The 15,120-nt window shown below is 42.9% G+C and overlaps 2 protein-coding genes; both read right to left on the bottom strand.

Moving 5' to 3' along the window:
• Positions 1–454: 454 nt before the first annotated feature.
• Positions 455–1,767, bottom strand: RCC_12034 (uncharacterized protein; the record flags this gene model as incomplete). XM_023766767.1 has 4 exons in its annotated part: positions 455–1,190; positions 1,277–1,495; positions 1,565–1,617; positions 1,717–1,767. 4 exons carry the CDS (start codon positions 1,765–1,767, stop codon positions 455–457), a joined length of 1,059 nt encoding a protein of 352 aa, XP_023622535.1.
• Positions 1,768–6,009: 4,242 nt separating this feature from the next.
• On the bottom strand, positions 6,010–8,194 carry RCC_01478 (related to glutaminase A; the record flags this gene model as incomplete). XM_023766766.1 has 3 exons in its annotated part: positions 6,010–6,815; positions 6,872–7,085; positions 7,139–8,194. The coding sequence occupies 3 exons, from the start codon at positions 8,192–8,194 to the stop codon at positions 6,010–6,012; spliced, it is 2,076 nt and encodes a 691-aa protein (XP_023622534.1).
• Positions 8,195–15,120: the final 6,926 nt, after the last annotated feature.

Genomic DNA, 15,120 nt, shown 5'->3' with positions numbered 1-15,120 from the left:
GGAACCAACCAAACAACGTCGTACCCAAACGCCAACCCACCCTTCAGCCGCAGTTGCATCACTTTACATCCCTTGGCACATCTCATCATCAACCAACACACGTCGCTTGCGGGCGCGTGCAGAGCCAATCAAAGGCTGTGAAACGTGAAGAAAATACATTGCATTCCGCCCCACTGTTCTACGGCCATGTGGGCACTATTATGACACTGCCAAGTGCCAAGGGTTGGATTGGAGGCAGGGATTGAGATATGCGAGTTTTGTCTCTAGTTTTCGCTTGTGATGTTTCCTTCTACTGTGGTATCGTTGATGACAGTCGCGACATCTATTCGTCAAGAGAGAGAGAGAGAGAGAATGGTCTGGTCTGATCCGTACAAGAAATCAACAACAAGCAAAAAACCGCAAAAAGATTCCGTTATGTTTTTCCTTCCTCTCCACCAGACTTATTAGACTTCCTCTATAATTTACTCCCCCCCTTCTTCTTCTCATTAGCATCCCCATCCCCCTTCTTCTCATCCCCCGCAGCATCCCCACCATCAAAAAGAACAAAATACCCCTCCTGAAAACAACACGCAATCAACTCCCCACTGGGCGTAAAAATCCGACTCGAAATACCCCCTCGTCTAGCCCCCGTCCACGCACTCGTAACTTCCACATAACACAATTCACTCGCTTGAAAACCTTCATGAAGTCGGAAATGGATGTTGTGATTTAGAGATGTGAGGCGTTGGAAATCGGATTTTCTTGTAGGGGGGGTTGTGCTTGTTGTGGGGTTTTGTCCGATGGGTGGTTGGTTGGTGGTTAGGGAGTGGAGATGTGGGGGGCCGTCGAGGACGTGGTAGTCTGATAGGGCTATTAGGCCTAGGGCGTGGAGTTTTTGGTTGTTTTTGTTGTTGGAGTTGGTGTTGGTGTTATTGTTGGTAGGGGGGAAGGAGTTGAGGGAGGGGATTGTGCCGACTGATGTGTAGATTCCTTTTGAAGGTGACGGAGTTGAGGATGGATGAGGATCATTTGTTTGATGAGGAGGGAATACGACTCCTAAACGTTGGAATTGCATCCAGCGGTTTCCTTGCGATGATGAAGAAGAGGTCGAGGCTAGATCGTCGAGGGTTATGGAGGAGACTTTCAAATCTGTGGCTCGGGATACGGTGTGCTGCATGCTTGGACCATGAAGGGATTTAGGGCGGACGAAACTGTGATGTTGTTAAATGTCTTCCTTCTACAGATATTTATGTCTGCCAAAGGAAATGATTGATAGAGGTGACTAGGTTTTACTCACCTGCAAGTAACAAAACAAACAACCTTCCCCCCTTGCAAAACTTCCACAGCTCGCACAGCAAATCTCCCCCCATCACTCAATCGCTGCACTTTAAACCGTAAAGGAACTGTAGCATCCGGGCCAAGTAGGAAATGCGATTGTAAAGTATCAATAGCCCAATCATCTTCGAGAGTTTCGTATGCGGCTGCTGCGGCAAATGCCATGAGTACGCCGCCGGGTCTAAGAAGAAAAATCAGCTTTTGTGTTATTTGATCATATTGGGGGGTTGTTATTTTGGNGGGAACCAACACTATTGATCCATCAGGCCATGTCCAGGAGGGGTAAATTGATTCGAAAAAGTCCTGGTGGATTGTTGTTATTGTCAGGACCGATTGATTGATTGATCATATTGGATATTGGATGCAAGCAATCATGGGGGGATGGGGAATGAGTGTATGTACCTTGGACAATTGCTTGATTTTGAGACTCTGCTCAAAGGGGATTCCTGTCATGCTTTCCTTGGATTCAAGCTTTCACGGCACGTCCAGTATTCAATACGACCACCTGATAGTCCAATCTCCTCGTCAATCGAACAAATCCAGATGTTGATGTTGATTGTGCATTTGACCAAGGTTCACAAAAGCCCCGCTGTGCCGAGCCCAGCCATCCCGTTTCCCGAGGCACGTTTTGACTATGCTGTATATACGTTTTTCAGAGTGAACTGCAACATTAGGGTCCGCGGGGATCCGCATCTTCTTCAAAACAGCCTCTTATAGTAATTTGTATATAAAATAGTTTTTCTCTCGACTCCACCCCTAAAACACACGATTTTTTCCTAGTAGTAATTAGAAAGGACGATATTATCGAAATAGATAGAGTTACTACTATCGCCGGTACGGATGCGCCCTTAATACGAATACGGCGCGGTAATACGCCTACTCGTAAGGCGCGTCTATCTTAGAGGGCTCTTACTACTACTACCGCTACTACGGCTACTATCGCTCTACTACGGACTTAGAAGGCTAGTCTATCTACGGCTCCGAGGGCTAGTCTATCTACGGCTTCGAAGGCTCGTATTACTACCGCTCCGTAGACTCTAAAGGCTAGTCTATCTACGGTTAAGCGAAGTAAGTCGTCGATAAAGAAGCGGAAGGCGGATACGAGTAAGGGCCGTTTAAGAAAGTATATATCGCGTAAGGCTACTATAGTAGTATCTAAGGATAAAGGATTAGCGGAGCCGCTAGCTATTAATAAAACAGCGCTCTTTCTTACTACGAATAAGGATAAGGCTAAGGCTAAGAATAATAATAATAATAATAAGGATAAGGATAAGGTAGACTAGCCGTTCGAGTTTAGGTATACGTATAGCATCTTCTTCGAAAAGGAGCGGATTCGGTCCGCTATAGAGCCGGCTATATCCTTATACGAAGATAAAGTAGGTATAATCTTTACGTACTTTATATCGTAAAGTAGTAAGTACCTCTAAGAGGGCTTAGCTAAGCTAGATATAGAGCGATAGTTTAATAGGCATACTTAGATAGCTATTACTATCTAGATTAGTTATAGGAAATAACCGAAGGTAATATAGCTAACGTAGTTACTAGTAGATAAGGACTCCTATCGGTTAGCTCTAAGGCAGTTAGCTCTATAGAATATAGCCGGCTTTAAGGACCTTTACTTATATATTAGTAATACGTTTAAGCTCTTTAGGCCTATCGAGGATGCTATACCTATATCGTCTATACTACGCCCTACTAGAATATAGCGGCCTACTAGAACGTAGCGATAATCGATAACAAACCGGCAGTTAGTAGATATCCGTATTAAGCGTACTCGCCTTAAGAGCGCTAGCGATTATAAGATACGCATCTACGAGTACTAGGCCTATAAATAAGCTAAGTGTTCTAATTATAACTAATCTTACTAGTTCCCTCGTAGTTACGTATACGGAGAGGAACACGTTACGGAGCATTATCCTATTTATACGGAAGCTGCTCTTAAATAGGCTAAGGCTATTAAGATTAGCTATTAGAACTAAGCTCTTAATAAGCTAAGTTCGGAGGTACGCTTTATTAACTATACGGAGCCGCTAGCTCTTATTACTTTTAAGCTTGCTCGCTTTATAATAAAGGATAATAATAATATACCTCTAGGCTAGCGTAGGAAGTAACCGGACGGTAATAGTTATATATAGAACTTCTACCTTACGAACAGACGGATTAGTAATAAAGAGAAGTTACCGCTACTACTAGTAGCAGTTAATCTACCGTTAAGTTAAGTAAGGGCCCCTTTAATCGATCTAATAGATAAGCTTAATAACTGCTTTTACTAAATAGCGAACTAGTCGTACTAGTAGAAGTCGTATCGCTCTATCGACCTAGGGGCAATACTAGAGATGTTCGAAAGGAAGGACTTTAGTTTAGATATAGTTATAAAGGTAGATATAGCTAGTTAGCTTACGTATAGTTTTAGAGAAGGACAGCGCTCGTTCTTAAGGACCTATATACGTAAGTAGTAGCGGTTAGGTAGGCCTAGTATTAATATAGCTAGCAACTCTAGTCGAGGTACTATAACTTCTTAAGTAGCGGACCGAATCCTGCTATCTTTAGTCGAGCTTCTTTATAAGAATATGTTATATATAATAGGAATTAAACATATATCGTAGCGTGTACGTAGTAGTAGTAGTCAGAAAGGGGGGAGTAAAATACGTAGTTAAAGATTCGGAAAGTTCCTAAATCCTCCGAATTCTTAATGCTCTAGCTATTATAAGCTTAGTATATTCGCGTATTTATCGTAAGGCATATATACTACTAAACTCGGTTAATAATAGTTTAAATTGCTCCTTATAATAAGCCTAGTTCGTAAGTATTTATCTCGTAAATTTAGAGCGTACGGCTTACGCGCATCTAGTGTATATATATTACTAAGTCTCTAAAGGTAGAGGAATTAGGGTCTAATGCTAGTATACTTAGTATTTTGGAACCCTAGCTTTATAGCCTTACTTTTATCTTAACTCTTAATCTATTAATAATACCGGCCTTATAACAAGTACGGATAGGGCGTACGTCCCTTTTAAGCTATATATATAAAGGATTTACCTGCCGAGTATTATACGTCGTCTATAGTAGTATACATATTAGAAGAAAACGAGAAAATTAGACTCTAACTATAATACTAGCCTAATTTAGACGATAGTTAGTAGCTCTACTATCCTCGTAAACGAGCACGTATTAATTTATTACCGCTACTACTATCCTTACCGCCGATATTATAGCTACCCTAACTACCCTCGACTCCTCTACTAGCTCCGCTAGCTCTAGAGGCTCTACTAGCTCCGCTAGCTTCGCTAGTATAGTAACACGCGGTCGAAGAGATCTTTATAGCGATAGGAAGGATAGTAATACGCCTTAATAGGATAGAACTACGGATTATAGCTATTAAGGAGATAGTAGAAGCGGCTATAGATATATTACTAAGTTAAGCTAACTAGTAATAAGGATAATTAAGGGCAATTAATAAGAAGGCTGCTTTAATAGCTATAATCGACTTAACTACTTAGTTATAATAATAGCTAATATACGTAAACTGCGTAGCGGTAGTATCCGTATCTATATAGTACTCGTTTATCGACTACTTAATAAAGTGTAGATAGCTTTCGAAACTATCCGCTTCCTTAATATATCTACGGATAAAGGCCTTTAATACTAAGAACGACTGTTCGATAGGGTTATAATCCGGAGAGTAAGGAGGTAGATATTACAACTTAATACTAGTCTTAATACATAGCCGCTTAATACGGATATCGTAGTAAGTAGATACGTTATCTATTACTAGCAACTAACCTAGTAATAATTAAGGAATTACCGTATCCTCTAGCTAGTTATAAAGCATATCTATATTAATACTACCTTAGTAGATTTCGGTTCCTTCTAAATATCCTTTACTTATTATCGCTAGTAATACGCTCTACCGTATACTACGGTCTTATAGCTAGCTATCTATATAGTTAACGCCTTTCTTAGACTAACCGTACTTACGCTAGCCGTACCGTTCGTTCTATACGCTCTTATCTACGTAGCAAATGCGGTTAGCTAGCTACTTATTACGCTTGTTACGCTAGCTTACGCGTAGTTCTTCGTTTTATTTACGAAGGCGTTTCTTCGCTACCTTACGTAACTAGTAAGAACGATAGATAGCTCCGTAGATCGTTATAATTAAGGCCTATACGCTATAGTAATCGTATAGGTACTACTATATCTTATCTAGATAGGCTATTAGCTATTCCTTTAGCTAATCTAGGAGGTATTAGATTATAAAAGGCGATAGTAATAGCGCTAGACCGAAGGTAATACCTTTTAGTAGATAGGGCTAGTTAAATAGGTCTAAGTTAGTAGTAATACGCTATACGGTTATGCGATTAATCTTAAGGGCGTCTATAATTATATACGGCCCTTACTCTAACTCTCTAAGGCGGCGGACTACTTTTTCTAGCTTCGGTCTAGGTAATCTATTAACTATTACGATAATTTTAAGCTACCGGCGGAGTAATATAACGGTATAGTGGATTTATAGTGAATTAATTAAGTATATAGTGTGGATATGCATAAAGTGAGAAGAACCTCCGGCTAGCTCCGCATGTTGCAGTTCACCCTTAAAAGGGTGTACACCCAATACATAAAACCACCTTTGATTACATTATTACTTCCTTCACCAGATCTATATTTCATCAACAACCCACCGCCCACGCATAGCACTCACCAATCCCACGCCCCCTGCCGCAACGCTACCAAAGCAAAATGCGCCCCAACCGTACTCCTCGCCTTATTCGCAATCCACTTCCCCCTCTCATCCCCTTCAACAAGATACTTCGTCCCAAAAGGAACACTATTCATCCCATTCCCCAAAAACTCCCACGTACTCTGCACAATCTTACCTTGTAATTCCGTGGAGCTCACACTAGCGATCATGAAATTCCAATCCGTTAACGCCCAATCGACACCGCGATCAGAGACGGGTCCCGCGAACGCGAGGCCTGCGTCTTGGATCTGTGAGAGATACCAGTCGCTTTGGAGATCCCAGGCTGTTTGGGGGAAAGTGGTGAGGTTTAAGAGGACGTCGGAGTAGCTGGCGAATAGCACGTTCCATGTCTCCGAGCCGCCGTAGTTGTAAGTGAAGTGCGCGCTTTCGTTGACGGTAGCACCATTCAGTCCTAGTGCGTCGTTGTATATTGTTTTTGCGAAAGAATGTGCAGTATCTGCGTAGCTGGTATTTTGAAGGAGTTTGCTGGCGGCGTTCAATCCAATGGCAGATTGAATCGCAAGAGCTGTTTGGTTTGGTGTAGCGGGTATGGCGTCGACGCTGATGAGCTGACTGGAAGGATAGAGAGAATTTTCGACGAGGTATTCCGCCCAGCCCGGTAAGAGGTGGGCATATTCAGCTGTTAGAGAAGTGTCATTTGAGAAGAGCTGGTAGGTGTAGAGTAGTATGAACATCGATGAAGTTTCGAAGAGTGGCATTGATTCCTCGTTGCCATCATCGTGGCCTGTGGCGTTTGGATAGTCTTTTTYCCATTAGCTGACTGAGGCGGTCCCCTAATGGATCCATCTGGATACTCACGTGTGCCAATGTCGTGAATAACGTATTTCTTCGGCCACCTTCCACACGCAAGGTACGATAGTACAGGCTGGAGCTGCCACTTGATCCATTCGGGATTCAAGCTGATGAAGATCGGCCAAGTCTGGAATATCAGGTCTATAGTGTTAGTGTTGCCATCGGAGGAGATTTCCTTGAGAAAAGCCCACGGAGCTGCAGTTCGGTCGTTATCAGGAACCTGTAATGTCAATCAGTTGTCAAGTTTGGTGTTTCGAAATCCAGTAGTAGTACCGTCAACTCATAAGCAGCAAACGTCTGCCTCACACTGGCTTCCAAGATATCCGCATACTGGCTGCCAAAATCGCCCGAGACGGATTCCGCTCGAGACCGCACGGTGCTGTCAAATGCGAGAGATGCAGCATAGGCGTTGTCATAGTTGCCTATGAAAAAGTCGAAAGCGTCTGGAATCTCCGGCCACAGAGCGCGATGTACTCCTGTCTGCACCTCGCCCAGATAATCGATGGCTGAATCTCGTTGAAAGCCCACGGCAAAGGTAACGCACGCACCGTCACTATCCACATCACCCAAATCTTTGGAAATGGCGGCCAAATTCGTTCCAGATGCTGTCGAGTTCACAGATGCAAGATTACCGTGATTCAGAAATGCTTTATACACTGTGTTGGCAGCATTGGCAGCATGTGTGATATTTGCATCTGCGGAAGTTCCAAACACTACAGTGCCCCAAGTCGCTTGATCGTCGATCTCGGTGAAGGGTGTCTCGTTTGGGTTGTGAAGTTGGAAGAAGCCTGTCTTGCATGTGGTCGCATAGTTGATATCTGACTGGCCATTTTGCGCTGTCCACGTCTGATCGATAGCCGAGAATATCTGAATTCGACGTGGACTTGAGCTTGTAGCATTGACGGTCAAATAGGAGTACGGCAACGACTGGAGCGAGTAGTTCTTGGGATATACCGGCGAGAAAAAGTCCAGTGTAAAGTTGACACCGTCCGCAGCCAGCTTGAACAAGGTACGAGTGGAGCTGAAACTGACATTCACCGTCATGGCAGCACTAATACCACCCTGACCACCCGTCAGTCCCGCCGGCGAATTGAGAAGAGCGTACGTCTTGCCATCAATTCGAGCCAAAATTGGCCATGTCAGGTCTTGGCCGTTCCAGAATTGCGGTTGCGCGGTGGCCACATTGTCGATTCCAGTACTCGGAAGCCAGGTGGAGAGATAGGGCGACTTGACCGCTAGCGGGTAGGAAGGMAGGTTGATTTTGCTTGCGACTGTGGTATGTGGGGAGAAAAGAGCGATGATGAATCCCAAAATTTGATGGAAGTGCATGGTCAAGGTCGATGACAATTCAACGAAAGACAGTCTGCTCAAGTCCGTGCAAGCATTGGGGATGCGGCAGCCAAGATACACGAGCGCGCCAGCAAGAAAGAGTACGGCAAGTAAAAGATTAGTTTTGCATCTTGTGCTGCAAGAACGTGATCTCCGTTGGGGTATTCTTGCGTGTGAGGAGGATGACAAGAGAGGTGTGCGAGCGGTGCTGACCATTTTCAAGAATCGTGCTTTGTGATTGGTAGAATTTCATGCAGATGAGAGGGAGCATAAAAGTGTACAGCATGATCGACAAGGGAGGCATGAGAAGATTGATGTGATGAAGACGGGAACGAATGGAAGGTACCCCGCCTGCTGCACGGGTGGGTGGAGAGTGCGAACGGGGAGGTCCTCTTACTATAGTACCATGGAGATACGACATATCTTCTGACCACGCATATGCTGCATCGTGCGTGGCATATGTTGTAGTGCTTACTACCACGATATGGAGGGAACGGAAGGAAAGGAAATGAAACCTGGCGAAATCGAGAGGTTTTCTTCGCCGGCAACAACCGCGGCATCCTTGACAAGTCACAACGTCTTTCTTACCCCTTCCCCTCCTCCTTCTCGTCGACAAGGCACACATCCTTATCTTCAGTGTTAGGTACCCCTCAACGCTTGGCAGATACGTCGTGCAGTCACTCTACGCTTTGGTCCAACCATCCCCTTCGTTGCAGAATCCAGGGAGCCCACTCTCTAACTTTCGACTGACAGAGATATGCTGCAGAGCACTATCACGCCACGCAAGACCGAAAGTCCCATGGACTATGATGAAAACATGCTGCCATGTTGGAGCTTACCGACATCTTGATCGACTCCTCGTTGGTGGCTTCGATCTCCGCTCTGCGATTCCGACAAGATTCCGCGCCCTCTTTACCCGTGTGGAATTCCTTCCAAAAGTCCTCCACACTCGATGATTACTACTTCAAAGCCACCATTCGCGTTCTGCATACTTCCCAACCCTCGCTCCCTCCATCCACCACGATGTTTCAAACGGTCTGTAGCTCTCAAACAGCTCAGAGTCTTTCTCCATTCTCTCTGCGTCAAACACGCTTTCTCTAATCGTTTCGCCRAATTCATCCGTCCAGAAGATTCTATCGTCGATACGGAAAACACCACTGACCCAAAGAGTCTGATCTGGCTCCACAACACCCTCTATGCTGTCCATCCCGGCAATACTAGCGCTTCTCGCCTCCGCCACATCATCTGGATCGTCATATGCAGTCATCGAGTACACCAGCTCAGGCAGTGTATCAAAAGGACCTTCTCCGTCATCATACAGACAAACAAGCCATGGATTCTCCTCATTCGACCAATACTCAGGCCAGTCATCGCTCTTCTCCAGGGCGCTCTTGTCGACCGTCATCAAAAACTCTCGCCAAGCCATCTCCAGTATTCATCCAGAAAGTGACATCCCGTACTTCCCGCGTTCGACACTCCAGAATCTCCTTTTCCGCTTCTGTGAATTCCGCATACTCATATCGTTCAGCAGCTCCATGCCACTCCCACCTCCTTCGCATACCAAGCTTGATGAACTCTCGAAAGATGATCCGGCGTCGCTCAGTGGGACTGCCTGCATAGTTGTTCCATTGACGGATTAGGTAGAGATCAGACGCTCTGACTCTCATGAAATTGAAATCCATCGCTCTAGGCGAGAATGAGGTAGTAGTTGGCTGTAGGAGTAAGACTCATAGTAGTAGAGAGCAAATGTACACCTTTTAACCGCGAGAAGGATCGGCGAAGGGCTAGTGTGGGATAGTTTGAAGGATGAAGAGTCATACATAATTTGCAGCACATTTTCGCACAAGTATGGAGCACTCATTTTCATCCAGATCCTATTTTCATCCCCCTCTCCTTTCTCCACAAATCAAGCATTGSCCAAACCAAATCTCTCCCAAAGCCAAATGTACTTTTCCCACTGCCTCCACACATCGATTCAAGGCCTTCGCCTTTGCTTGTCTATTCACCACCACCAGTCTCCTCGGGACCAGTTCTATCCCGCTTCAACACATAGGCAAGAATACTCTCATGGATCCGTAAGGATTCACATAACCTGGAATCATACACTCCTTTGATCATTTGGGGATCGACCGCACACTGTCTGTGCACGTTTTCCAACATCGAGCTACATTACCCATCACCACTTAACCTCCATCATGATCAACCCCGCCACATATTTCGTCCTGTATGTCCCGCCGTAGCTCGGTGGTGCTTGCTAGTAAAGCAAGTCTTCATAGCATAATGTTACTCCTTACGAGCGTGGCCGTAACATCATTTTCGTGGTGTTTCAGTCTTTACGAGCATTCATACGTCCCTTAACCAACAATTCGGAAGGGGGAGCTTGATTCGACACATCAAGGTCGTCAGGAGAGTCGCCTACACGATCGTCTTCCGTCCCGGCGCCTAGGGATATAGAGACCTCTCGATAGATTAGATATGATAAGTTACCAGGCTACGTCTACATAATCGCCTGAATGATCTGATTAAGAAGCATAGCGGATAATCGATCCCACTCTGAATGGGCTGAGGTGGTTATCTAGCAAGCAAAACCCTCCACCCTTCATCCCAAAAGCTTTATAAATTAAAAAAAACTTCACCGGACACATACGACCATAGAAACATGCAAGCAAGCCATCCCGTCCGCTCTGGCCTATTGAACCATGTTATCGTTTGACTAGTACTCGGGTAGGTGACTACCGGGGAATCCCAAATGTTGTATGTTTTTTGTTTTTGTCGACGGACAGAATTTTTTTTCATCTTCTTCGGCTTCATTTCGGTTAGGGGAGAGCTTTTGCCGAGACGTTACATAGCTTTCCTCTTCTTATAAGGCCTGTGGATTTTTAAATGATGGCTTGAGTAATAAGTGGATTGTGAGATTAATTCGAGGATATTTGGACTTTTATTTACTTTTTGGAGCGCGGGGGACGGAGCTCTAGATCTAACACTTCGACAATTCGAATTCGCGAGACCTTAGTTATCTATTTATCTACTATTAAGCGCACGAACAGTAGCGAATAGCTATTTATTTCCTCCTTCCTTAAGTCCTATAGCCTTAACGTCCGTAATAGCCTCGCGCGAGCCTAGCTAAATTAAGTTAACTACTATAGTAATATCGGCGATAATAGTGTTACGCTTACTAACTAACTAACTAGCGCAGCTATATAGCATATAGCCTTTCTATATCTATAACCTTCGCCTTTAGCGTACTAATAGTAGTTCCTTACTTCTTAAAGTTACGCTCTAATCTCTTAATCTTCYGTATTATACGCTATCTATTCTCCTTAAGCTCCGTAATTATATAAGTAGCGCTAGTAAGCTTCTCTTCGGCAATAGCGAGTTTGTCTTTAGTAGTAAAAACGACCTAAGTAACAAAGGACGCTTTATAGCTAGCCTTACTAAGTACCTTATAGTAGGCGTAGGCTTCCGTCTTATTAGCGAAAACTTTATACTAATTACCTAAATTACCCTCGCGATTAYACCTAAAACTATTAGTTTTAGAGCGAATAYCTTAACGAGTAACTACGAGTATAACGGTAGGATTCTTACTATTTATARGGTAATAGAGYAACTATTCCCTTATTAGTCTTAATAATACKACYRGCGGCGTTATATTTACGGAGGTTAGYRCGCGTAGTAGACTTTTTCTTCTTATCGTTACTATCGGYRTYRTTAAGCTAAATATCCTACTAYRACTATATCGCGGACTAAAATTAGCTAGCTATTATARGGCGGCGCTACGCGGAAGTTATAGCGTCGTCGGYRGAAGGAGTAGAGGAGCTAGCATTATCGCTAGAAGTAGTCGCTATTATAGTAGTAGTAGTAATAGTAATAATAGTAGAGGTAGAGGTAGCGGTAGTAATAAGGAAGTAATAGTAGGAAGTAGTAAGGTAAGAATAAGAATAAGAAAGAGCGGGGGAGCGGGGTAGCGGTAGTAACCGTATACATTAAATAAGTAGTAAACGAAATAAGATAAAGTAAGGCTAAATTATTAGATATAGCGAGTATATCTACGAGTGCTCGACGAACAGCATTTCCTATTATCTATATATTCGTATACTCGAACACCTTATCTATAAACTCTTAGTAAGGGCCTAATCTATTAAACTTATTATTAAACTCGTTCTTAATTATTATAGCTAGCTCTATCTTAGGATCTATCGCTAGCCCCTTAAAGAAAAGCTTATTTGCCTATTCGTAGACCTATTTGTTACGTAGATTAGCCCTCTAATACCTCTATATAAGAGGCTTATTATACTCCTATAGTATATTGCTACCGTGCTATCGGAGGTGCCGCCGTATCTCGCTACGTAGATAAAGATACGCCTATAGATAGATTCGATTTTGCTTATTATCTACTACTCTACTATTAATTAGAAGCGGCTATTAAGAGTATACTTCTTTATACTATCGAAGAGTTAGTAATAGTAGGAACTTATCTAGTATAAACCCTTAAGCCTTAATGTCCTCGTCTATAGCGGCTATAGACTACTATAGTATAGGGAGCCCCTATTCTTCGTTACTATCCTTAGGGTAGTAATACAGCATAAACGGTATACTACTAATAACGTAAGCCCTTTTCTTCTACTTCCGGATGCGGTAGTTATTCTAAAGGAATATAAAATCTAGTACCTCCTTACGGATAATAGGCATATATACGAAGAGTATTATAATACGGTCGGCCTTCTAGTCCTTTATAAATAAGCCCTAACTATGCAGATTAAGGAAGTATTTACGCTAACGAGCTATAAATAAGAATTACTATCTCTACTATGCTTTAATTCGTACGTTTATCTTACTTATACTATATCGAAAATAGTCCTTAAATGTTAGGGGCTATTTTATAGTTAGTATTCGCTAGCGCTCGTGCTAGCGTTCGTACCTTAGGGCCCTTATACTACTTACGCCGGAGTGTTAGATAGGTATCTATAATATAGCATGTCTCTACGCCTCGATCTATAGTAAGGATATATAGCCTATAATATTAATTATAGGTACTCGTAGCTACTCGTAGGGGTGTTCGCTTATATTATGCCCCCTTCTCGTATAGTTTCGAGATATTAAGCCTATACCGATAGCTACGTACGACTAGTAACCCTAATATAAATCTAAATAATATACCTTAAATGTACATTAATATACGCGTATACTTAAAAGCCGAAGTACTCTAGTTTATAGTACGCATCTATCGACTAAGCGTAATTTATACCGTTCGTTAGAGGAAGTCTAGTATGCTATCGAGTACACTTTCGCCGTTGCTCTACGCCCTCTAGGTTAAGCTCGATAAGGACCTTATATAACCGGTTACGGCTAATATAGTTATACTATGTTCGTATATACTCGTAGAGCATTCGTCGACCGTACTCTTTAATCGTTTCGTAATCTAGTTCGTATTAAAGGATCGCTCGTATCTATTACTTAGACTCCTCCCTCCTTTTAAGCGGAACTCGCTTATATAGCCCTATCTTCTTACGTATAACCGCTAGCCGTAGTATGCTAATTCTTACTCTATCTCTATTAAACATCCTTACGGTTTTATTATCCGTTAGCCGGAGGACGTAAAAGGCGTAGCTAATACGCTCTCGAAGGAACGTAGTATCCTTAACGTTAAACGGCTACGTACGAACGGCCTAGTCCCTTAGCCGTCGCTATAGCGTACGTATTATAATCGATACTCTATAGTTATCGAATAATATACGATAGATAGCCGAATAGCTACTACCCCTAAGGATATAGTATTCGATCTATTAGCGGTGCTCTTCGAGGTCGGCTCTTAATCGCGGTATAGTTAGTTATACTATAACTTATAAGTTAAGAGAAAAGCAGTTATCGAGGGATATAAAAGACTATAAAACTATACCGCTTATTTAACTATAAAGCGGGGGTACGGGGTGCGGTATCTACTTATAGTATGTTCGTAGCTACGTTCGCTAGCTATATTCGCTTAAACTTTATAGCTCCGAGCTCGAACTAGCGCCTTAATAAGCTCTATTTCTAGAGTTTGCTCTATAAGGAGCGGAGAGGTATATAGCTAGGTTAATAGTACGATAAAACGATAGAACGATAAAACGACAAAACGATAGAACGACAAATTGTTAGAAAAAAGGGGCTCTATACGAACACCTATACGAATATAAGCGAATAGGACCCCCTACCTTAGTCTAGTCGATATACCGTGTCCGGCTAGGACTACGAAGTTATATTCGCTAATTATTTATACTACTCGTAATGTTAAGCTCGTAATCCTCGAATAGAGAGTTTATTTCATACGTTTAAGAAGTAATCTACGGCGGCGAATAGTACTACGAGTACTACGAATATAATAGCCGCCCTCCCCCCTAGATTTAGATCCGCGTTTTTATTACTTCTAAACGAAGCTAAGGCTTACCGAAAGAACGCATCTAGGGTACTAAGCTACGTTATATACTCGGCTAGTAGTAAACTAATGTTATCTCGCTAGAGCGCTCCGCTAGCGCTAGCGACTCTATTAAAGACTCCTACTAAAGGTAAGTAACGATAGGCTTCTCCGGTTCTAACTAAGCTAGTTACTACTACTACTACGAGCTTCCGGATTTAAGCTATATCTAAGATATAGTTTTAGAAGGTTATAGTATACGGCCGAACTAAGAAGTAGACCTACTAAGAGCCGGAGCTATACGGATAATTTAAGGATAGCTAGACCGAACAAAAGTTCCTTAAGTTAGACCGTTTATTACTTAACTTTATATACGAGAGGATAGATTAAAAGATGCGCTACGCGAGCATAGAGCAGAACTACTATAGCTATTAGTTTATAGACGGGTTCGATCTAGTTAGCTACTAACCGGCTGTTATTAGTAAAAGAGCTCTTAAGGCGGACACCTTAGAAGAGAAACTCCTTACTTTTAATA

The sequence above is a fragment of the Ramularia collo-cygni genome (assembly GCF_900074925.1).
Source record: "Ramularia collo-cygni strain URUG2 genome assembly, contig: RCC_scaffold01, whole genome shotgun sequence".
Classification (NCBI taxonomy): Eukaryota; Fungi; Ascomycota; class Dothideomycetes; order Mycosphaerellales; family Mycosphaerellaceae; genus Ramularia; species Ramularia collo-cygni.
The sequence above is the reverse complement of the archived record's forward strand: the minus strand, read 5'-3'. Positions and strand labels throughout refer to the sequence as shown.